Source organism: Eutrigla gurnardus (genome assembly GCF_963514095.1).
Source record: "Eutrigla gurnardus genome assembly, chromosome: 23".
Classification (NCBI taxonomy): domain Eukaryota; kingdom Metazoa; phylum Chordata; class Actinopteri; order Perciformes; family Triglidae; genus Eutrigla; species Eutrigla gurnardus.
Window position 1 is genome coordinate 14,719,741 of NC_139934.1, and position 25,608 is coordinate 14,745,348.

Here is a 25,608-nt window from a genome sequence, read left to right on the forward strand (position 1 = left end):
ACCTAACGCTTGTTCTATTTTTAGCTCTTACTTTATCGGCAATGATTCGTTGTGGTTTCCTTGTTTCCTTCTTTTGACAAATGTACTTATTGTAAGTCGCTTCGGACAAAAGCGTCTGCTAAATGACCTAAATGTAAATGTCTAAATGTAAATGTCAACTGTCAATCATCTCTATTCTACATTCCGATTGGTACTCGCTTCACTCGCATCGCAGAAAGTTAAAGTTATTTTATCTCCGTCCCCGCCCACATCGGATCGCCTGTCCTGGCAACATTCCGCTAGAACACGTTCACATTCATTGACAGCTGTCGCTCAGAGATGGGCGAGTGGCGACGTATGTGAACGAGGTCAAAACCAAAATACCAAGGAAGGCTGAGGAATAGTCACCCACTTATAATAAACTAATAGTTTAAAGGCTCAGCACTGTGTTTTAGTCATTTTAGTTTTAATCTTTTCTTGAATGCTTAAACTCCTCAACCCCATTTAGTATGTCAACATTTGTATCAGAACCAGCAGTTTGTAAGAAATTGGTCAGGAAACGATGTCATATTTTGGTTCTCAAAATTCCCCAAATTATAAGCGGTAGACAATGGATGGATGGATGGAAATTCACCAAATTGATGCATTAAAATGAAATTATTCAAAATATGATTTGCGTTTTTCTTTATATCATAAGGAAGATAGCATTTTATGTTACGTATACAGTAGATAGAACCTATTCAGAGGGAAATTCAGCTTCTCAGAAGAATTGCCGCTCATCAATTAATCGATCATCGATCGATAAGATGAAACAACTATCGATTAATGTATTACTCGATAATTTGCATCCCTATTTAGTATGTATAAAACAAATTCATAGTTAAAATACACTTTGACAGTGTTACATGTAATAAACATTGGAATTGCTTTCATTTATTCATATTGAATTGAAATAAACTACTCATTATCAAAAAGTAACAATTTGCATTGACATTAGAGTAACATAGAAGTCATATACATGTTATAATAATAATGAGATTGGCCATATCATAACATTAAAAATTTGATATCAGGAAACTTCGTCTATCAACTCAGAGCATCAAGAATCATTGATGTCTCCGACCCCCTGTTGCTGGATTAGCCTGAGTCTTATTTCATCTTATTCTCATGCAAGTAAAATCAGACAGCCAGGAGCATGCTGGGTGGTAGGGTAGCCTTAGGTCCTATCTTGGGTAGCTTAGCTCCTATAGTGCTCCCCTCCCTGTCCTCCTGGGGAAGCAGACTCCACTTCCCCTGGTGTTTGTTCCGGCAGGTAATACTGGGTGTTGGCTATGGCCGGTGATCTTATCATGGTCTGCTGCTCTTAATCTAACGCCCACACTGCCTTCGCTGATGTTGATGAGTCTATTCTGTCAGACATCATTCAGTTCTCCAGTAAGACATCGGAAAAAAACTACAAATTAAGACAAACAAAAGCAGCAAAAGGGAGTTACTGACCGCAGCACCTTCATGCACAGCCTTTGTCGTACTATTTGTCAATGTTCCAAATGTTTTTATGTTTTGGTGAACTCATGTTTAAATAATAGTCTTGCTAGTTTCATCATACAGCTCCCAACTGATGCCAACATTAGGAAATAGTTATTGCTGTCCAGTTGCTTTGAGTCTCAAGTGTGGGGTGAAAGATTATTTCTGCAGACAGTGTTTAGTGTTTGCAGTAAGGAATGCATTTATCTTCCTTAGATTTACACCCGACCCCAGCATCAGTGAGAGAGAGGAAGTGGGCATCCAAATTTCACTCCAGGGTTGCACTAGTTTCTGCAGATTTCCAGTTTAACTTCTGATGTTTGGCAGAGCTAGGATATGCATATTAATGTTTGTTAACATCTTAAAATGTCTGCTTAGATTAGGATGCATACTTAAGGAATGCATGTGGTCATACTATGCACTATGTTTGATGCAGGACGGTCTTTCCCATGTTTAAACACAGACCAGTCACTCATGGATCAATGGTATTGACTTTCAATTTTAAAACAGTCATTTGTCTTAAAAATGATAGAAATTGTGTTTATGAATTAATTTGAAGTCCAAGTTGTTCACAAGGATTAGGAGTGTATTGAGGTAGCAATACAATTTACCTTCAATATATTCATGCTCTTTATTTTATTTTCCAAAGAAAATATATTAAAAGCTTAAAATGGTAATACATGTATTATTGCATGCTATTAACATCAACATTTGAAGACGTAGATGCTAGAATCTATTTGATTTGCATATTTAGATATGATTTTTCTGGGTGTATTATATGTTAGTGTTAAATCCTTGCCTTGTAAACACAGCTTAGTAATGGTCTGCATATATGTGCCTGTACTGCAAAGTTCACGAGCACGAGTTCCACACAGACATTTTTGCAACATTTAGCACAACAAGCCGATTGGCATGCGAGTCAAACCCTCTACGACCGGGTCAAACGAAACCCCGGAGCCTGTTAACTTGTGTTGGTGGAGAACTTCAACAGCAACGGAGGGAGTTGTGTACAAGAGAAGGGCGGTGTGTTGATGGTGCTCCACAATGGTGGGCCAGTGAATCCATTCAGTTTGTTCTCTGTACCGAGATCACAATAAATGACTCCTGAGCCAAGAATCTGAACCATGATTTCTGTGGACCCTAAGATTGTTTTTGATCCACTCCCATGGAATCATGAAAGTCACAGCCCTGAATACGCCCCTTTATACATGTGGTTCCTAGTTGTGTCTCCGTTTCTCTATCGTTGCATTCAAATGTAGTGGATTAAAAAGTTGTTGAACATTGCTCAAGCTCAACAAATCACATTACCCTTATTCCAATGTTTTTAACTTCAATATTAGGTGCAAAACATTAAACAACTCACAGTGTTGAGTCTATGTTCTGTTGTTGTGAAAACTTCTCCTTGAAACAATTGTATTGTTTCAAGTTTTTTCAGAAGATAACATTTGAACACACCATAATAACGATATAATTTAACTTAATACAATTACCAAATACAATTGTTGTCCTGAATATAGCATGGACGCATCATCATGTGACTCAATAGAACCTCTGTATCTGCGGTGCTACCAAAGTGACCGTCTCTCCTATGGTTGATTTCTACTCAGATTTATTGTTCACAATGTAACACCAGGTATCAGCGACTACACAGCATTCATGCTGATCTCCATATAGCACCTTTCAATTTAGTTGTCTCTTTATTTATGAACTGTGATTAATCTACATGCAGTGCATGCCAAACCTCAATTATGGTCAGTTAATTACTTACTACTATCCAATAGGGTTATACGTGTACTAACCCTAACCCTAAGTACGATAGATAAATGTATACAATACATTAACTCAATCATCAAAAAAACAACATATTATGGTATAAGATGCAAATATTGTCAGCTGTAACACATTGTGATTAATTTCAGTGTTGATGGTGCAGCAATAGGGTGTTAAAAAGGACAAGCTGACTTGCATTCATAGAATACAATATTCATATAGAAATAATTACTCAGTCAAGTCGGCAGCTCAAATTATTAATCAAATCCCAGAGGTTCTGTCCCCCACTGCACTAGTTGCCTATTACCTTAATAATTCATTTGAAATGTATATTAACAACCTACAAGGACATTATATCACAAGCTTAACCCCTTAAGGCAGGAACACACCGGCCCAACCGTTGGACGTCTGAAGCGTTTGGAGAGGCTCGGACGAGGTCGGGAACACATATGTTTGGTGTGCACAGCTGCGTCGGAAGCTTTCGGAGCCGCGCGGACGTTGTCTGATCAGACTGAGCATGCAAAGTCTGAGGAGGTGGGCTGTTGGACGTCTGAGCCATTGGATACTCTGATTGGCGGTGTGCTAGCGAATCAGAGTATCCAATGGTGGTGTGTGGGCGGGGCGGAAGTGACGACGTCTTCGTAAAATAATGAGCCCGAGAGCACACAACGCGAGTGTCACCCTAGCCAGAGTCATCTTTCCAGAAATGCCAAGTATTTAGCCCACAAAGGTCTTCTCGAGTCGAACGAATACTGAACCAAGACTGTGTGTGCATTGTTTTTATCTGCACTCCGTTCCGTCATTTCCTGTTTTGGAGTACTGGCACGAGACTAGCGCCACCCGCTGTTAAGGAGGCTTATTGCATCTCGCGCAAGCGCAGAACGTACACGCTGCTGTGTTGTCGGAAGCACGTCGAAGCGGTGTGTACAACGCAACTTTTCTGCCGAACGGGTCAGACGAGAGGCAACAGAGTGGGCGGAGAGTGGTCGGATAAGGCAGTTGGACGTCTGGGCGGTGTGTGGGGGCCTTTACACCCCAGACCCTAAGATCAGCTGATCAAACAACAAGGGGCTTTAAGGCAGGAACACACCGGCCCAACCGTTGGACGTCTGAAGCGTTTGGAGAGGCTCGGACGAGGTCGGGAACACATATGTTTGGTGTGTACAGCTGCGTCGGAAGCTTTCGGAGCCGCGCGGACGTTGTCTGATCAGACTGAGCATGCGAAGTCTGAGGAGGTGGGCTGTTGGACGTCTGAGCCATTGGATACTCTGATTGGCGGTGTGCTAGCGAATCGGAGTATCCAATGGCGGTGTGTGGGCAGGGCGGAAGTGACTATGGTAAACTCCGTATTACTCGTTCCCTACTGAGACGACGTCTTCGTAAAATAATGAGCCCGAGAGCACACAACGCGAGTGTCACCCTAGCCAGAGCCATCTTTACAGAAATGCCAAGTATTTAGCCCACAAAGGTCTTCTCGAGTCGAACGAATACTGAACCGACTGTGTGTGCATTGTTTTTATCTGCACTCCGTTCCGTCATTTCCTGTTTTCCTGTTTTGGAGTACTGGCACGAGACTAGCGCCACCCGCTGTTAAGGAGGCTTATTGCATCTCGCGCAAGCGCAGAACGTACACGCTGCTGTGGTGTCGGAAGCACGTCGAAGCGGTGTGTACAACGCAACTTTTCTGCCGAACGGGTCAGACGAGAGGCAACAGAGTGGGCGGAGAATGATCGGATAAGGCAGTTGGACGTCTGGGCGGTGTGTAGGGGCCTTTAGGGAGCCTTCCCACCAGCAGACTGCAGCTTTAAGTGCTTCCTTAAAACTCACTTTTACAAGATAAGCTTCATTTAATAAGTTTCCTCTTCCATTATCACATCACTTCAGATTTCCATATTACAATTATATGTGTTTGGTTTAACTTTGTTGCTGTAAAATGTGTTTGTTGTTTTTATTTCCACCATATATTTGTATTCACTTTCATGAGATTGAATTCAAGTTGCCGTTCTATCCATTTGATATGAGATCACTTCTGAGATTTGCATCTTATTAGTTTATATGTGTGGATTTGTCCTTTACTTAAATTATACCCGTTTATATGAGCTTATTTCCTTTAACAACATATTTACTTCTACCTACTTTTTTTCCTCAAAGTGAAATAAAAATGAATTAATCTGCCACACATGGTTTAGAAGTCTAAAAGAGAACACATAGTAAGGGAATTAGTGTGTATGTGTGTGTGTGTGTGTGTGTGTGTGCGCATCAGTTCCCTTGTAAAGCCAGAGTCCACTGTGTGTATGATGGGCCCTGTCACTTTCTCTAAGTGAGGCTGCCAATAATGAGGCGTGACTAGCCTGGGAAACACAATGCAGGCCTCCAATCAATCTGGGAGAGGGGGAGCGGAGGGACTGGGACTGTCACACACCTCAAACTCTGTCATTCGCTTCACCCAAGGAAACCACTGAAGGTCACGCAGAGTAGCCTCAGTCCAGCCCTGTCAATCAGCATTAGCCTCATGAATGTGATTATACCATTAACAGGAAATGACTCAAACATTGTTATTGGATTCTGATAGTTCTGCTGTTATTTGGTTAATTAGACTGTAATTTCTAATGTCCTATTAGCACCATGAACGGACTTTTGTGCATGTTTTTATAAGGCAACACCTGATTATGTGTGTTCATTTTGACTTGGGTGAGTCCTCATTCATATCTGCTCCATGGAGGAAAGTCAGTGTTGGCGTTTGAGTTTAGTTTAGTAGAGGAGCACTGATATGCTGTAGACGCCAGATCTCCTCATCCCAGGCTTTTCTCTGGATGCTGAGGAGACTGTGTGCAGCGGATTCAGGCTGCTGCAGAGCTTCAGCCATTTTAGCCCGCTGCTGTGTCAGGAGAAATTCCTGCCTGTGTGAGGACTTCTGTCATCCTGGCCTAATGTCTCTGCAGTGGCCTCACAGGCTTCAAGCCAGACAGCCCACCATGCCCAGTCTGCTGCACAGGGTGGACGAGGTCACTGACAAACTCTAAATGATCATCCCATGGGATGTACAATGAGGATGACATTTGTAACTGGATGAAATTCTGCTGTGTGAATGACTTTTATAGCACCTCCTACTTTGTTTAAGATGAAGGTTATATTTGAACCCGCATTAAAATATTAATTTGGTTTCTACCAATGTTAACTCAAGCTTCACTAAGAGGTTAGACTTCTCTTTGGCTGACATCATCTTTTACTGATTGCACTGCTGGACTGAAATCTAATGAAATAATTGGACCACCAACCACATTGATCTTAAAGGAGAAGGTTGCTGAGCCATGTCAACATTTGGTGATTGGTTTCCCATGATAGTAATAAGCTTATAGTCTAAACTTACATACTTATACAAAAGGTACGAGTATCCATTGTTGGAACACATAGTCATCCTTGTTTACTGAGCTTTAAGTGAGTAATCATGGACTTGAAAAAGGAGAATCACTTAAATGTGAAGCATTTAAATTGTTGGTTGGTAGTCGCCGTGGTGGCGTTGTACCCCGTTTCTCTTCATTTAAATACAGGAAACAAAACGTTGTCGGCTTGGAGACGGAGCGGTAAACACATTCTGTGTGAATAAACTTTAATAATTGGGAGAACGTGACAAGATAACTAACAGCAGCCACAGATGTCTCTCCCAACAAGACACTTTTCTCTAAGTGCAGTTGTTAGTTTGATGAGTGACTTGTTTGAGAACATTTCTAATGATTATTTGTTTCACTTTGTAGCCTTTTGTCATAAAGTTCTGATCTAATTATGTAGCCCACGTTATGGTGGGATAAAATAATGTATATTTCAAGTAATGGATCATAAGGACACAGCATAATTGTAACATTATTTTCAAAGTTTAAAAGATGTTGCTTTGACTTACTGGCATTTTCTCAATATCATTGTTTCTGTTGCTTTTCTGATATAACTCATTTCTGGCACTTTTCAGCGGATTAAATATTGAAGCAACTATGATCTTTTGTAATTATGCCATTATCACCACTGTTATTGTTCAAATAAAACTGTGTATTTTGAAAACTCAACTGAAAACAAAGCATCTCTGCCATCATGTCAAACCACAGACACTTATTGTGAAAGCTTAGTGGAGGAAGCAGAGCCTCCAGTCTAGTTTGGATTAAGAAGGGATGATTATAAAATGCAGAAAGACATGTTGAGGTTCCAAGAACAAATACCATGTAAAGCCATATATATATGAATTCATATGTAAAACAGTAAAAAGGTTCTGCAGCAGGATCTTTTTCTCTCATTTTTATTTTTATTTTTTTACTTATAATAACTAATTCAGTATCTAACTCATGTATTAGTATTATTCAATAACGTGGTGTTTCCCTTAACAGCATTTGGTAGCCCAAATAACACAATAAAACCTTTGGTACATACAGTAATAGTAAAGTCATGCAGACTGCTGGAAACTCACGTTACAAATACATACAAATAAATTGAAGCAAAGTGAAGCATTATCCCCTCAAAGATCAGTGTTGGGGCCAATCAAGGCATTTTCTAAACTCTTCTATACCGGCTATACTGAGAATAACCCAATCCTTCGTTTTACATCAGCTGTCACGAAACCGTTTCAGCCCCCCCTGTTCCCCCTCCACTCCGCTCAGCTCTGTGTGTAAGCAGGGAATAAGTGAAACACCCCGCACCATAAACGACAGCAAAACGCAGTATGAGGCTGTTTATTTAGACCATTTACATAATTTATGTGCACTTGTTTCATTTCAGTCTCTTGAGTTGTGCTGTCATCAATGGTGCATGGTGTTTCACCGCGGACAGCACAGACAGACAGCAGGGGAGAGCAGCACACAGTTTATTCAGGTACCTCAGGCAAAGGCTGCACCGGAGCTACAGATGCAGGAGAGTGTGCTGTGTTACACGTAATTTGGTAAAAAGAAAGAAAAAAATATATGAATATATATATATGAATACATAAAGGAATGGTTTAGATGAAGCCATTTTTTTCTTAATGCATTAGAGAGCTATTAAATGTTCAAGCATGCACAGTGGATTGATTTTGATTACTTTAATATCATTGAAGTGTGCAATGTGCCACTGCATTATTTATGAAAACACAAGCATCGGATCAGGATCTTTGTATCTGCAGATGCTGAATTTTAAATGACTTGGATCGGGGATCAGGACAGAGAAGCTTGGGAGATCCCTCTAGAAAAGTGTTTGTCTAAGAATAACTTGTAAAATAATCCAATTTTAATATTCACCATAAGAGATAAGAAAACAACATGTCAACTTTTGTATTAAAAGCAGGTATGGACTTCTGTGAATCCACATTGAGCTTCACTGCAATCCTCAATGTGTTTAAATAGCGTGGGCCAACAGAGTAGCAAATGGACTCAATAATCTGCCCTCAGTCAGACAGAGATGGCTATCTTGACCTGGACCTAGTCTATTACATTTGAGGTTAGATAAAGATCCGGCTGGATATTCCCTTAATTTCCCCCACAGTATCTCCAAGGAGATCTGCATTAAAGCTGCCAGGAGACAGTCTCCCAGGGCCCGGGTAATTTGATTCTCAGTATGCATCGTGCTGGCCTCTCCAAAAGAAGGTGGCTGGTGGTGATGGGGGACTCCATTCACATAGAAAACAAATGGTCCATGTGCAAAAGCATCTGATGTTCCAAAGCTAAGGGGCCGGAAATGTTACCGATTTAGAGCCATTAACTGGCACATTTCTTTTCTATAATGGGAAACAGCAGTTTTAATTATTTAAGGGCGTCTTAATTAGTTTGGTAAGGCTGAAACACCTTCCGGGTAACAGTTAAGAGCGCCACATGAACACCTCGGAGACTGCCGTACCGAGGGAATAGGCTACGTCTATATTGGCTTACAGTGCAGGATACCAGAATACACTGCACAACAAATTGGAGTTACCGTTGACTGTAAATTATTATTAAGTTATGCGTGTTGACCAAGGCAATATTATTGTCACAGCCTTAGTTAGCTCGCCTGCAGTAGTGGAAAGACAACAGTGCAATATATTATCATATAATATCCATGATGGTCAATGCAGGATGTTATTCAACGATGTGGTAATTTCCAGTCAAGCCCGATTTTGCTATTATGTTGGTTTAGTGGCCCTCAGGCCTGATGCCTGTTTATAAATACAATATACACAACCCTCGTCTCATCACGTCCTAATTGAGTCACTGAGAAATATCTCATATGGTAAGCTGCCGAAAGCTCATATTTAGTTTGTGGCTAACAAAAGCTAATGATAGATTTCACAGAATCTGAATGGATTTCATGGATAGAGCCAACTTATAGCAGAATGTGACTTTTTTTTGGGGGGTGGCAATAAATGGATGCTCTATTTAAAATATGTATATGTCTGCAGATTCCGTAGGAAACGCCTTGTCTGGTCCCTGACAAGATAAGCTCTTTGTAAAATGTTTCTGTGTAATAACTTTGAAACTGTAAGACATGGATCACACTGGGCCAAATCATGCAAGAAGTTCAGGGGTTCGCAAAAGTTGTCTTCGCTCTGTTCTGCTCACGGAAGATTCTCAGTGTTGTGATGCAATAACATACGTTTTGCTCAATAACTCCCAACCTGTAAGATTTACAGTCAGTGAAGATGAGCCGTAATGTTTTTGTGGCTTTTACTCCAGCAAAAGTTAATCCAATCATAATGGAGGTTTTCCCACATCATTAGGTCAAGGTCAATCGTGGACTATATGCAGTAACTTTATTTTCCTCTCCTCCAGTCATTTAATTGTTGAAAAGAATATTATTATTTCAGGATTCATATTTTAGTGTGTGTAAGCATGGGGAGAGAAATGGAAATGCCTTTTCCATTTGTCAATTATAATCAGTGTCATTGTGTTCTGTGTAATCAAACATTACTGTGGTTAGTGATAATTATTGTTCAGATAATTCATATCACTTTTTAAATGGTAACTAGGATGTTCTAGGTGAATGCAATCTGTTGCTTTCTGAGCATGCAGCCTGATGTGTGGGGTTGCCAGCGTCTCAGACAGGCAGATAGAGATCAGCAGTGACGAAAGCCTGGGGTTTGTCCTTCCTGCAGCTGTGAAGGACAGCCTTGGGTTTGAGAAGAGACTGACATTGATTTTCTTGGCCCGGTTATGTGACGGCTGAGGCACCCGCCTCTGATCGTTAACATTGACCATTTTGTGTGTATGTGTGTGTGTGTGTGTGTGTGTGTGTGTGTGTGTGTGTGTGTGTCAAAAACAAGGTTTTCCTGACACATACATTTGCACAAACACAGATGTTTAAGAAAGTTGATGCCTGGAAAGCTGAGAGGTGGCAAAATCCTCTGGCGAAAATCATCTAATTCACTAACATGTCACACGGTCTTACCTTTGCCAAATAGCTTTATTGATTTTTCCTCTTTGGAGATGTTTTTGGCTTGTCCATTGGGGACAAACGGTGTATTCATCCTGGCTACGGGCTGATCAATACAAATTGCTTGCAAGGCACTGCTTGATGAAACTAGCATAATCAGCTACTTTGCACTCTGATATTACAGCATCCACCTATAGGTTATTAACCCTGTGTGTGTGTGTGTGTGTGTGTGTGTGTGTGTGTGTGTGTGTGTGTGTGTGTGTGTGTGTGTGTGTGTGTGTGTGTGTGTAGTTAAGCCTTTATTTAAATAGCATGAGTTAGCCCTGATGAGAAAACAAAATGATAAAATTATTATTATTATTATTTATTATTATATATTATATTTTATTATTCATTTAACAGTTTAACAATTATTTTACCGTTATTAATTTACAGTATTAACAATAATGCAGTAATGCATGTTACAGTACTCTGTGAGTCAGTATGGGATGCACATCTATAGACTAGACATGGTGCATCGTCAGAGCCTGGACGTCTGATGTGAGGTCAGAGAGGTGATGGGGATAGATGCTCTAATATCAGATTTCCCATTCCACCTGTATAGTCTATTATCTCAGTGTGTGCTCAACTTGCCACATGTGGAGTTAACAGTGAGTTTTAGGATGGACAACAGACAGGGATCAGAGTTGAATGGCAGTAGGTTGTGGGAGATCTTATATGGAAGCAGAGTATAGACTGCATAGAGATGAAGGGATTATGGCCACGATTCATCTGCTGGCCATAGAACGTCTGCTGGGGATGGAGGAATATGATCTGCCTGTCTGTGGAGTCATATAGAAGCAATAACCTGGTAAAGATCTTACTCACTCGGGGTCCTGTGCAAATGAGAGGAACCGTTTTATAGACGTTTTTCTCCTGGGATGAGCTCTGGAGCAGAGCCGAGGTTGGAAATATGATTGGCCAAAATGTCAGGTATGTACTATCTGATGATAGGAGAATGAAGTGCAATCAGTAAAGTGAAGAGTAAAGGTTTTAAAAGGTAATCTCGATTTGTATTCTTTCATACTTAGTAACTGACCTCAGTGTACCAGTAAGGGCCATGCGAGCTAACTTAACACGTGCAATATGCAGCAATGTAGGGTTGTGTGTGTGTGTTTGTATACTGTATGTAGAAATGTGCTTTTTTTTCAATCAATTGTCAGATATCATATGTATGTATGAAACATATGAAAGCATTGTTTTTAGTGCAAATGGTTGAGAATAGTGTTATGGCTAATGTGAAGATGATGTATATTAATCACCTTGCAAAATATATGAATTATTAATCATACACAGAGATGTACAGTATGGTAACTGAGTACTGGTTACTATCTGTCTGTATTGTGTTCACCTAGAATTAACTACTATGGAGCGTGTTGGGTTATTTTAAAATCAATTATATATTCTCACTGCAAATCATTGAACACATCTTTAGTCTAATGATGCTAAAATTGGCTTTGATTTCTCTGCTGCAGTTATTTCACTTCCACACCAATTAATGTGTAATTTCAATCTATGTAACCTACAATGATCATTAATTAGAGTACTAATAAATAGTAGTATCGTGTTTTCTTCTAAAATACAACACATGGCCAAAACTATTTTGATACTGGAGGCGTTTGTTGGGGATCATAACAAAAGGCTCAACAGGATTCACTAAAAGTGTGAAGTGGCCTTTAAAACCAAGGTGAGTCACTCACCTTGTTCAGTATGTTGAGATGATGGCAAAACAACTTGAGATTAATCAGTGAAACAGTTGAGAGCTGAGACAGAAGAAAATGGGCTGTTGCTCAAGACTGTGTGAATCACGGACTATGACTTTAGAGGACAGGAAGCTCGCTCCACACCAGTAAAGGTCAGGACATTCACTGGCTGCTGCACTTGTTCACTTCCTTTCTCTCGTGAACTTTGCTCTAACACTTTCCTTCCCCATGGACAGTCCTCATGGGGAGGTCAGAGGCAGAGAAAGGTCAGTGAATGAGGAGAATGTAACTGGGAGGGATCGTAAATAGTCACTCTGGAGGTTGGTGTGTGGAAGCATTTTGGCTTTTAAAGCTACACACAGTGCACACGACGTTAAACGTTATTATGATTTAAATTCCTTCTCTGAAAAATATGTCAAATGGAGATGTGAAGAGACGTGTGGTGTGGCAGAGATTAAACAGCTGTGGAGGTGGAACATAGCATCAAAAATAACATCAGGTGTGCATAGCAACGCCAACACATTTGCAGACACATTTTTCAATAAAACACATGATCAGGAAACATCAGATTCCAAACTTGAACTGTAGCCCTTTAAATCTGAATGCCAAACAATAGGAATGTCAGCAGAGTGGTGAAGAGAAACTCTGCACATTCAACACTTTCACCTTGAAGTGTTTGTGAATGAGATTGTGGACACATTTCCCTTTGGTATTTTTGACCAACAAACACATTTCCAGTACAATCAGCAGGTTGTTGTTTTTTTTTTTAACTTTCTGTTTAAACCCAAGCAGAAGGGATAGCAGAAAAGTGTTACCTTCAGCCCCGGGATCAGGTCGTCGGGGTCAAAGGTGGTCAGAGGTGAAGGTCCAGGACGTGAGCCATAGGACAGGACAAGGGGTGGAACACATATTGGTGGAGGTCACAGAAAAGCACAAACGCATGGCGGGAGGGAAAGGGAGGAGAAGCCGGGCCCACAACCGAAAATAAACAGAAAATATGAGGGGATGTGGAAGGAGAGGAAGAAAGGGGCAGCAACAGGGGAGGATGTTGCAAGGAGTTAAATAGACGGGGTAGGGGCAGGGGATTTGGGAAGGAATGGAGAGACATGGCACCGAGAGAAGGTAAGAAGCAGAGGAAAGCGGCAGCTTCAAGGGGTCGGGGGGGAAGAGGCTGAGTCAATTCCTCTAAAAAACCAGAACCAAAATAAAAGGAATGAACCCATACCTTGGTCGTTTAACGTCAGGTGCGCCAGACCTTGAAAGGGAAAAAACAGAAAAAAAGAACAGAAAGAGGAAGAAAAGAAGGTCATAAAAGGCACGGGAAGAAAAAAAGCATTGTCACAACGTTGGACTGCAGTTTGTGACAGACATCCTGGGGCAGACTTGGATGTCAGAGTTCAAATCAAAGGTAAAAAACGAGAAAGACAGATAGAATTGAGAGAGAAATAGAGAGAGCGAGAGAGAAAGAGAGAGAGAGAATAGTAACAGAAAACAAGCAAACACTTCTTGAGTGAGGTGTGGGGGGGTTTAGAAAAAAAAGCATTTTCATTTGGTGCAACCCCCGAAGGCTATTGCTCTCACAAATGCTTTTTTTTCCTCTGGAGTACTTATGGAACACACAGAACTGTTTGGCAGAAAAGGCTTGAACTGGATCCCTCATCTCCTACTGTGCACATAGTGTAAAAAAAGAACCGGCGCTCTGCAAGGCCTCACACAGGGAGGGTCACAGATAAACCTGGAAAACCGCTACAGGCTAAAGTGCTCTGTGTTATCTGTAAAATCCCAAAGCCAAAGATTATTCTAACACAGATGTGAGCCTCACAACGCCAGCCCAACATGTGTAGCCCATTTAGCTAACTGCAGGCTACGCAGCACACATCTGGCCAAAACCACAGATCAATAGCTTCAAAAGAAGACGCCCACAATGAGCTCCGGCTGTTGTTGGTGAACAATTAGCGAAGTAACATTGAGTAACTTCTGAATCAGACCACGGTACCAAGTACCTGTTATCCACAGCTGTGTTCAATCCATTCGCAGCACAGTCATCCTCAGACATAGCAACACATAGCAACCACACTTTCAAAAGGGGTGATGAGAAGAAGCAGCCAGCTGAACAAATGGCGGTCACTCCTTTAACCAGCTGGAGTACAAATATTAAGAAAAGCACAAAGGGCCCTTGCTGTGTCTCAGCTGACCTTGTTTTTCTTGCATAATTGTGTGTTAACATAAAAACACCTGTCTAGACTGTGAGAATATGAAGGAAAAAACAATGCTAACTTGAAACTATCAGCTGCCTTGCAGCACCTGTTTGGTAAGGCTACTATAAAAGGGGATCATCAGGGACTAAATGCCTGACAGGATGGAAAATAATAGCAAAGCATGTCTTGAAGCATCTTCGCTGGCAGGGGTTATGCAGTGTAAACGAACACAAACATGTCTCGGGGGTAGAATTCTTGAAGCAAACCGTAAAACTGAGAAATAGAAGCAGAACAAAAATGAAACATGGTCTTAACTATGGCCTAAAGCAAGATTTACTCCCAAATAAACTGAACTGCTAAAGCAAACAGGGATTTAACCCCAGGCAGGACTTTCAACAGCTTTATGTCTGTTGGACTGCAAGTGCCAAAAAGTCATATTGTTTCAAGTCAACCTGTCTTTTCTACCTTCAATAGCATTTTAAACAAAAGATAGGTGGCACGACCAGCAAACAGCTCAATCAAACAACCCACCATGAGCAGCATGCAGTGATGCAGCCTTGGCCTGACTTTACTTTTGTGTCACCAGAATAAAATGGGTGCCAACATGCAGAAAATATTCTTCTTTAAAAGCTTTTTGCTACTTAAAAACCCTTCAGACTTGAAACAATTCATATCACAGAAGTTTTTCCTTAATGCTTGAGATTGACAGTTTGGTACTAGATCGACCTACATTAAGTGTGAATTTATTTTCTAAAGAGATGTAGTTATTCTGCACACACTACCAGCAGCTTATTTCACAACTCCATCAGCAGCCCTCAAAGCCCAGTAAACATGCCACGATTCATCTATGTGAGGTGTGCGCATCGGCATTTAGACCATGGACTGCCTAACGACAGGCAAGGTTACCTCAACATTCAATTGCTGCAATAAATCCATAGTGTCTAATATCTCAGAAAACACATTAGCACACAACTGGGGGCTAGTTGAGGCTGGAATGCACAAAACCCATCTATGCGAGCAGGTAAATCAGAATGCAAAGTCTCCAGAAGCTCAAACGGCTCTTGACTACATGCTGTTCCTATTGTCTTCTTTCTTAATAGCATCTGTGATTCAGAGACAGAGGAAATGTACGGGCAGAGTGGTTTATTTATCTGGCTGCAGTCCGTTTCCTGCCGGCCCTTTGCAGGGAGTCCAATCATTCTCACTCTGCCTCCCTCTGTTTTTGTTCCCTTGGTCATAATCCATTAAGGAGATAAGGCGAAGGCTCCTGCAATGAAACAGAACGGTGCTGTTGCTGCATACGAAGTCATTCAAATACGCCAACCACCCGGCCTCATCCAGCTCAGGCAGGATAAAAAACAACGGCGGCAGAGGAAGATGGGAAAAGGTGAGGAAGAGAGGGTAGGGAAATATACACAAAGAACAGATGGAGCAATGGCTGCAAGTTGTCAAACGGCATCTTCACAGCCAGTGTTACCAGAGATTCACGTACAGAGAGAAGCCAAGCATCTAATCAAAAGTAGAAATTCATTCCAAGGTAACATATCACAAAATTAGGAAGTTGTGATTTGATCCGTGCAACATGCCAAAGTATTTTCATTTATTTCCCCCCCAAAACAGAAAGCCGCACACACATTAACACACACAGGCAGGCACACGCATTTGGTTGTCTTGGCAGGAGCACAGGATGCCAGACTCCATGCCAGATTCTGATCAGGATGTGACGGCTTTCACTCGCAAGTGGTTTGAGAGAGAAGAGGCGACATGACTGAAAACAGGGAGTACTGATGATTGTAAGACATCTGACTACAACAGACATAAGGACACGCCCCATCTCTCTTAACTCCCATTCTGCATCAATATTGAAGCACAAATTAAATCACCACAGCCACAAGCAGCAGCACCGCCTGCCACACATAAACGTGACAAAACCCGCGCCCAGACCATGAGTCTCCTCGTCTCCTTGACATCTGAGCATTTCATTACATCCTTAATTTGGCGGCGAGTACAGATGGGAGTGCCTAGCAGAACTGGCGCCGATTGGTTGGTTATGATTGAGTGGCAGATGGAGCACGGTCATAATTCTGCGATTAGGAGGAGATACGCTCACGTCTTATCTGGTTGACTTCCCCTCTGTTTTCCACCCATTCTTCCACCTATCCAGCCCTCTATCAGCCAACTGCAGCTGCCTCCCGCTCTTTTCTTCCTCATCTGCCACTTACCTCTCTGATTTCAGGTCTGATCAACGCAGGCGATTCGTTGTCTAGCTAACTACTGATTTTATTGAAATAACTGTCAGTGGCTCAGATTTAGTCAATGCATCGATCATCTTTAACTAATAACATGACTACAACTGGTGGTTTCTGGCATGCCTCTGTTTTGAAAGCAGCATTCAACAGGTATAGCATGTTGCTGAGTGACCTTGTGAGCCATCCGTCCGTCCTCCACACACAGACTGACAGCTGTGCTGGCTCTCAGGACGGCAGCAGAAACACGCCGTTGGAAGGGACAGAGAAAGATGGGAGTCGTCTTCTTCACTTCCTCTCACTTCCTCAGAGTCAGAAGGAGGGATGTGTCTGCTTTCCAAGCCCCCCGTGGTTCTGGGATGGCATGTTAAATAGCACCATCCTCCAAGGACCCTCAGCAGCATATGGCCGCCTCATACCATACTGACAAAAAAAACCCTCTTCTTTAGATGCAGATCCCAAAATGGCAGTCGGTGAAAACATATTTCTTGGCGACACTGACTGCCTCTGATGACTTTACTGGGAGCGGGCATTACTGAAAAGCAAGAACTATCAAGGAGTATAAAAGTCATGAAGTATAAAATAAGAACAATGAATGGTTTTATGTGCGGGTTATTGCTGGGTGCACCCTTGGCACGAGATATAAAACCACACAATATCTAAAACGTTTGACACATCCACAAATCACTAGCTTTTACTAGGCCTGGGCACAGATAAAGTTTCACTGCGTAATCATTGCTGCGTGTCGCCCATTGCCAAAAAGTGCAGGCTTAGCCCTCGAGGGCTCCGAAACAATCCAGGGCAATTTGTAAAAACATCTGCTTAAAAGAAGTGGGGAAATGGTTCTGATTGAATGTGAATAATATTCATCTCAGAAGGCTGATCCATAATGCATAGTGTCTTTGCACGGTTTAAGTAATATAGAAACTGTGGCGGAATTTAAAGTGCTTTAATAATTGATTGTGGATATCTATTCTATGAGAGAGAGAAGGGATTGTGGGAGGTAAGGGGCGAAGAAGACCTCTACAATCTAGCTGAGAGTTATAGACTAATGTTAAAGGCTTCCATGTCTTACAGTGCTTTCAATTATTAACAGAGAGCTCGCCCATTTCAAAAGGAGGAAACAGGTTCTATACTTTAACATCAAGCGGAATCAAGTGAAAATCCTTTGCTCATCGGGTCCACAGCTACTTTCTGATTGAGAGGCATAGAGTACAGCTTGCTATGATTTTAATAAATGATCAAATATGTAAGTAGAAGTCTCTTTCATCTCATCTCAGTGTGTGTGTGTGTGTGTGTGTGTGTGTGTGTAATAACACATTCTCTGCTCCTACTGGGCAGGTGAGCTCTGAGGCAGCCGCCGTACAACACACATGGAAATGGTTCATTTCTGCTTGTATGGTTTTTCTTCCCGAGTGCAGAATCCCTCTTTGCGGTTTAAATACAATAATGCCACCATCGGATCACACTGCAGAAAAGCATGTCACCCATAGGATTATGAAAGGGTGATTTAAATATTGTTTTTTCGATTAACTGCATGTCACTAGATTAGTCACCTGGGAGCAAACTGTCCGAACTGTTGGGTCTTAGTTCTAAAAAAGTACAGGATCCGTTTCATGCTAGGTGCTTTTCAACTGGCCAGTTATCACAGCAATGAAGTGTAAAGGCCATTTTACACTGGCAGACATTCAAAACCCCATCGGAGGTGAAAAAGGTGATAAAATGGAAAAAGAACTTTCAAACACCTGGTTATTACACAGTACCAACACTGAACAATCCCTTGGCTCCAAAGGCTCCAGGTCCTAATAGGCTATACAACTGAAAAGTGTGTCTTGGCTATAACGTATAAAATACCATAACACAAAGATAATAAAAAAAAAACATCTGCATTAGAAAATCTGCTCTCACTTAAATCTCTTCAACTCTGCTTTATGCCAATGGAAATGCCGGTTATGACCCATCCTGCCTTTCTCTTTAAAGGATGCTTGAAAGCATTGGGGATGAGGCGTTAACTTCCTCTATGTTGCTAACGGAGTACAACTAAAAGTTTCCAGGCAGAACATTTTTACCAGAGCAGAGAGTCTGAAACACTATTTTAAATACTAAATTAAATTAAATCTACATGAATCACGTAGGTGATGGATTTTGGCTTCAAAGCGGTGAAAACCTTGGACAAGTTTGCATGGCTGCACTGGCTTTACATTGCAGTGAATATGAAGGCGGTGTACAGACAATATGCAAATAAAAAAAAAACACAGCAAGTAAAACACATATTAAACTATAAGGGATGTCATGGCATTTAGGCACTGCAAATACGAGAAAATATAAAGATATGTTTATTTCTTGGTTTGGTGGGTTGGTTTCTGCCTGAATGCCCTACATTCAAAGTATCCGAATAAAAAAAAATGCACTCCTTTTACCGCATTTCAGAGTTCTCCTGTGTGTGTGTGTGTGTGTGTGTGTGTGTGTGTGTGTGTGTGCGTGAGAGCGTGCATGCATTTGATTTCTTTGGAAATACCACAGGGAACCGTTGACCCCAAGTGAGGCACTTAAGCTGAGCGAGTGAAGCATTAAATCTTTATGGTCACTTTCCACTTTACACAGCAGCAACAGCCATCATCTGTCAGGAGCAATGCACCAAGTTGTTTGGAAGCCTGTCAAATGATGTGATTTACTATTCAAAGTTACAATTAGACGAGGCCACGCTACATAATTAAGATTGCCCAAGCCGAGGTCTGCAGACAGAGGATTTAACCCAATGCTGCCGGTGAGATAATCCAAATCATCCTTGTCTGGCTTGATTTTAGCTCCAACTTTGGAGCCAAAGCTTTGACGTCTTGAGCACTGTCCTAATATGCGGCACAATCAAAGAAATTAAACATTAACATTCTTACTAGATTGGCAATGCAACATTTCTATTCAGCAAGGGCTTGCCCATATTGCAAACACTGAGTGTTGTTTATTGGTTTAATAACCGTCTATTCTGTACGTGGTGAGATCATAGTTAAGCCTTACAAGGGAAAATATCTCATATCGAGATATTATGCTCCCCCACATCTCCTAATTAACTGCATAACGCTGAGTGAATCACTTTCACTCGCACATTTTGTTCATTAAAACACAGCTAATGTGTCATGGGATATGTCTGGATAAATAAATCAGGGAGTCTCGGAGATTGGTGAGGGGTAGAGATCTGAACAGTTGCCGTTCTATCTTAATTAAACAGTTCATAAATAAATAGACCTCCATATGTCGAGCTGGAGAATTTGACTAATTTCTTGTTTTAGCCATCGAAGCCCACACACAGAAGGGATGTTGATGATTTCTTCACTCATGCTAATGTTTTAATCTAAGACGGACTAAAGATACTCAGTGTTTTACTACATTCTACATAAAACCCCTCAGCCTTCACTTCTAGGGAGCCGCTGTACCACCACTGAGAGCAAAATGTGTCATATAGCAAACACAGCATCCTCATGTCCTTCCATTCGTTGTATATTTTTAAGAGACCAAATGTTTTGACGTTCTGGCCAAGAAGAACCTTGGCGGCTCCATCTTGCGAAAACCAATAATTCCCTTTCTGACCTCTATTTCCCTTTCATTTATGAGGTCAAAACTAATCATTCGCCCCCAATGAGATCCGGTGTCCTCTCTCAGACTATCCATCTGTCCTTCCTCTCCTCTGACTAATCTTCGACTGCCAGTGCTGGAGATGCTTTCTACAACCGCTCCATCCGTCCTCTTTCAGCAGCCAATTTCATGGAATGAATGCCTCTGATTGCCACTCCTGGACCCTCCTCATTAGGGAAGCTAAACGTAGGGAGTGGCCAACAAAATGCATGCCGTCCTTTACAGTTTTTTTTTTTTTTTTTTTTTCTTGGGATGTTGGAAGCTGTAATTGCAATGTCAGATGTGATGAGAGAGTGGCAGCATTGATGGAAGGAAGGAAGCCGGTCCTCAAGTGGATGATTAACACATGCGACCACCTACCCCACCCCCACCCTCTCCTTGTGTCTGAAACCATTAAAGTACATCAACCTCCCACACACACATCGCCTAACCAAAGCCACGAGCATCCGTTGCTCCTCTTGTGTACTTGTCTGAGCATATAGTCTCATACTGACTCCCAAGGCTCGGTTCATTTAGAATGAAAAGTTATCAACGATCAATGTCTACAAATAAGGCAGATTACTCCTAAACAAGTAGAAATAAATGATCACCCTTCATTACTAATAAAAATGCTCAGCCTCAAACTACACTGAATTACTTGTAGATGCAGATATTTTTGACATCATCGTCACCTCTATCTCAAAAGTAAACCCAAGTCAGTGAGATAAAGTGGAAGCAACAAAATCCCCTGGTCCTCTGAGCCATGGAAGCTCAAGTCGAGGCAAAGTAATCTACAGGGACATTAGTGTAAAATAGCACCTTGCCTTGAGCGTTTGTTGATGTTTAATGTTTCATTTTGACAATTTTCTCCCTTCAGCCGGCGTTTAGAGCACACATCCTGTTCCTCTCCACTAACGCCTCGCCACTGAACTGTACTTTTGTGGTGGGGAAAAAAATGAAAGCGTAATGACTTTTCCTGGAAATGTGGCTTCCCGTCAGGGCAACTTCCTGCCTTGTGTCAGGGGGTGGGTCTCAGCAGGTAACTACAACAACATCCCATAATGGAAAATTAATGTCTTCCGACTGAGACGATGCACTAACTACATTTAGCTCATTGGCTCGGGTAAACACCATTATACCATGGAATCTGCAGAGCCCCTGCAAGTTCAATCATTTGAGAGAGAGAGTTGGATAACTACGGCAACATTTATGGAAATTGTGTAACAAGCATATTCATAATTCATGAGCCTATTTTCTGAGGCAGGCTGGAATGCTCTTTGTGTGGAACAATACACAGCTTGATTTAACTGAGATTGGAAAGTCCCAACTGGCATATCCTCCTTACTCAACACCAAAATGGTGTATTTATTTGCTGCACGATGATGAATAAAACGGCTTTGAAGAAGTTGCTTAAACAGTCTCATCAGCAGGCTGAATTGTGCAAAATGCATGTTAAATACTTCTCAATTTCACTCTTTATCTTTCAATTGTCCTTAAAACAATGAAAGATGATAAAGTTTGAAATAGACCACTTCAACTTTTGTCTTGAAATTGAGAAATCACTGGGATTTTTTTTTTTTTTTAAATAGTAGCTTTAATGTAAGTTTATGCAAACTCTATTGACTGGGAATGACAAAGGGAAAATGTCAGACAAATGTGGGGAAAAAAGAGAATAACATAATATAATTCCCGCATCTCGTTTAAATGTGAAGCCATGCAATGCAATGGCAGAACTCAACCCTAAATTAAGGAGACAACACAACTCAAATTGTTTTTTTTTTCCAGGAGACACAACAGTATCTCGTTTAGTTTCAGCCGCTGAGCAAAAAGCCCTGCTGCTTGCTTTCATCTCGCCAAACTCTAATTAGGCAAACTGAACAAATACCAGCAAGTGAGAAGTCCTCTGCATATTCAAACAAAGGGGCTCCTGAGTTCGAGCGAGCAGAAGGAGCTGGAGTGAGGGAGGAAAAGAGGAGAGAGAGAGCTGATCACAAGAAAATTAAACGCTACTGAACCTTGTAAACAAATAATTCAACAATGTTAAACACAATGTAGGAGACGCCTGGTGCCGCTGTGCTGTGAAATAGCCTGGCTCTGCTTGGAATGGGGTTTCATGTGTGATAGACGCCGAGAAAAAACCTCAACTACAGAGACACAAAGGAAACAACACACATCAAGTGTGCGTGTTTGTGAAGGGCTGTCAGTAAATCAATGTCAACACAAAGGGGTTTAATACAAAACGTTACACATCAATGGAACCAGAGGTTAAAGAGATAGTTTGTCTTTTTTGACGGGAGGTACTTATGTATAGTCTGTGTATTACCTGCAGTAGAAGGAGTTTGGGAAAATGGAGAGAAGTACAAATACCTTGTTAATGTACAATTTTCATTCATGTTTCTGACAACTTTGTACTTCTACTCCCTACATATTAAAACAAACTTTTTTATTTCTACATGTCCAAAGAGTCTTCAAAAGAGTCTTGTTACTTTTAATGCATTTGAGGGGAATCATCAATTATTTTTCTTATTATTAATATGACGAGAGATTCAGTTGTAAAAAAAAAACAGTCCGTAGAAATGTCCTTCATAGGGATACCTTTTACTTTGAGTACATTTCAGAGCCTGTAGGTTTTCACTTTTACTTGAGGAAAGAAGTTGGACCAGTACTTCCTTCTGTACTTTTGACACCTCTGCAGAAGTACCAACACACAGCAACACACTACTCTGGACGGGGGCGGTAGCAACACATATTTTAGACACCTAAAACACCAATATCAGTTCAAACGTATGCCATATTTAGAATATTTTCACAGTTTTACCTCACCGTCAACAGCCCTTCATGCACTCCAGCTAGCACACTCCATTGGCAAAGACCGACTAAAACAGAGAAGTTTCTGGTCTGTGCTGAGTTTGTAGGTGTAGGTGTGAGAAGGGCCAACCGACTATAGGTAAGTACCTCAAACAACCCCACCTAAAACAAACAAGACCTATCCCTTTAAGCAGAACCCATCCCTCCCATGGATATGCCTAAATCCTGTCTTTGACTTCGTTAATGATTTTTCCTTTAGCGATGTGGATGGTTCCACCTTGAAGCGTCAGCTATATATCCCTGACATACTGTGCCTACTATAGTGGGATCAAGAACGTCGGGGTGGAAGAGAAAGGACTGGCACAAATCCATTTCTTCCCCCTCACTGTCGGAAGGATTGTTTTCTTCCAAAGTTTTCCTTCTCTTGAAAGTCACTCATCACTTTTTAGGCCTTCTGTGGACTAATGCAGGAGATGCTGCCGCCGGACCCGTGTTGGCATGGCAACTGGCTCCAGTATCTTTTCTAGCATGACGATGGCCACATACTGGTTCTCATTCTACTTCACATCATTCCGCTCTCTTTGTGTTTCTTCTACTGTCATTCTCATCTTTTGATAATGTCTTCTTTTCCTGCCTGACTTTACCTCTTTTTCACCTCGTTTCTTCAACTCCATCATACCCTCGTCCTTTGTCCCTCTGTTTTGGTTCATTTGGCCTCACTGTGGAGCTCACTTTTCCCTGTCAATGAGTCTCTCTGGAGGCGATTATGATTGCCACTGTGTGTTTTTATGATATTATCCATCCAAACACATAACGCTTAACTCTTTTAAGTGAAGGGGGATTTACATTTGAATGGGGTTATAAAATAGAATAATACAATTCAGGAATTATATGAAGATGCATTTGGATCAGTAATGATATTCATAAAATAGTGTCTCTTGGTTCATTGCCCACAGAGGTAAACTCAGCTGAGATTGCAGGTGTAGGGCAATGGACCTTACCCTTTCATAAATCTTCCCACTGCAGCACAATTGCCTTTTGGGGGTAAATCTTGTTTATAGCCTCAGGAATCCTGTAGCCAATTAAGTCCACATTGCAGAGGCTGTGTTGTTAAACCCAAAGCATTTGTGTCAGCATACATAACTACACCGATCAACTACAGATGAGGGGAAAATAACACAAACATGCAATAATTAGCATCATATTACTACTGTCATCATAAACAAGCAAATTGAAATATGAGTTGTAGAAAAGCAAATTCAAGGGAAGCAACAGTACCAGAGACCAAACAAAGAATGTTATTTTGGCAGCTCAAATACAGCAAAACAGAGATATGGAAACAAACATCTCGATATTATCATGTTCATTTCCCTGGCACCTGGCTATCTAGAATAACACGAAAAAAGTGATTGGAGTAGCGTGTTACCCAGAGGAGCTCTCTGGAGACCAACTCAAGCCCCGGGTGCATGGAGTCCATGTTATCTTACAGCCACACCTGATGTGTCTACGCATGTACAAAGGTGTACTTCTGCCAATGCCTCTGGGACTTTGATACTGTATGCAGAGTAAATATTGTCATCACTACTGCCGCCAAAACCCTCACCACGTTGATTTGGCTGGCGCTCATACGGTGCTTAATCGGACAGGGCTGTTATGCTAGGCTCCACTCATCCCATCTGTGACGACTTCATCCTCAGATCTGCCATGCGGTTTTGAGCCCCACGACAGCCCTTCAAGAAAACCACTCAATCTGTTCTCTGAGCTATTTTTGCATCCTTTGCATTTGTCCAACAAAAAAAAATGGACAAAAAGGGAAGCAAAGACCTGCAGGTTGCTTGAGACATAGCAACTTCCCAGTGGAATTCAGGAGGCGGGTCGCTCTACCTCCCGGATCTGTGATCCCATCCTCCTCCGCCCTCCATCCACCACCTCCACCTCCTCAGAGTGATCTGGCAACAGATCAGAAGGGATTGGTGCTTCCTGAGTCACCAGCTATTTGGCACTCAATGCCCTCATTCCCTCCATGGCAGTCGTTCTTAGTAGTGTGTCTGCAGCAGAATACCAGTCGCTGCTGGATCAGCTCATCCCCAGGAGGCCCGGGGGAAACTGGATTAGTGGCTCGAAAGAGAGAGAAAGAGAGAGAGAGAGAGAGAGAGAGAGAGAGAGAGAGAGAGAGAGAGAGAGAGAGAGAGAGAGAGAGAGAGATGGTGCCAATATGGTGCCTTTGTTACTTAGGGTGTGTAATGGGGTCATAACTTGGTCACCAGTTTACAAGTTCAAGAGGGCAGATAAGACACTTGTTCAAGACGTTGCATTTAATAGATTTGTCCATTGCAGTTGTTGGGTTTGTATTGGATATTAGCCTGGATTAAA

At 41.6% G+C, this 25,608-nt stretch overlaps 1 protein-coding gene across 5 annotated transcripts in view; it reads right to left on the reverse strand.

Moving 5' to 3' along the window:
* The window catches only part of nrxn2b (neurexin 2b), a 573,287-nt gene that overhangs the window by 469,997 nt on the left and 77,682 nt on the right, over positions 1-25,608 (reverse strand). For 4 of the 5 annotated variants that reach the window (XM_084003189.1, XM_084003186.1, XM_084003187.1 and 1 more), the window contains exon 3: positions 13,600-13,629. The exons of the other annotated variant lie outside the window; for it this stretch is intronic. In XM_084003189.1, the coding sequence (XP_083859315.1) occupies positions 13,600-13,629 (30 nt within the window). The remainder of the gene's footprint in view (positions 1-13,599; positions 13,630-25,608) is intronic. 5 annotated transcript variants of the gene reach the window in all.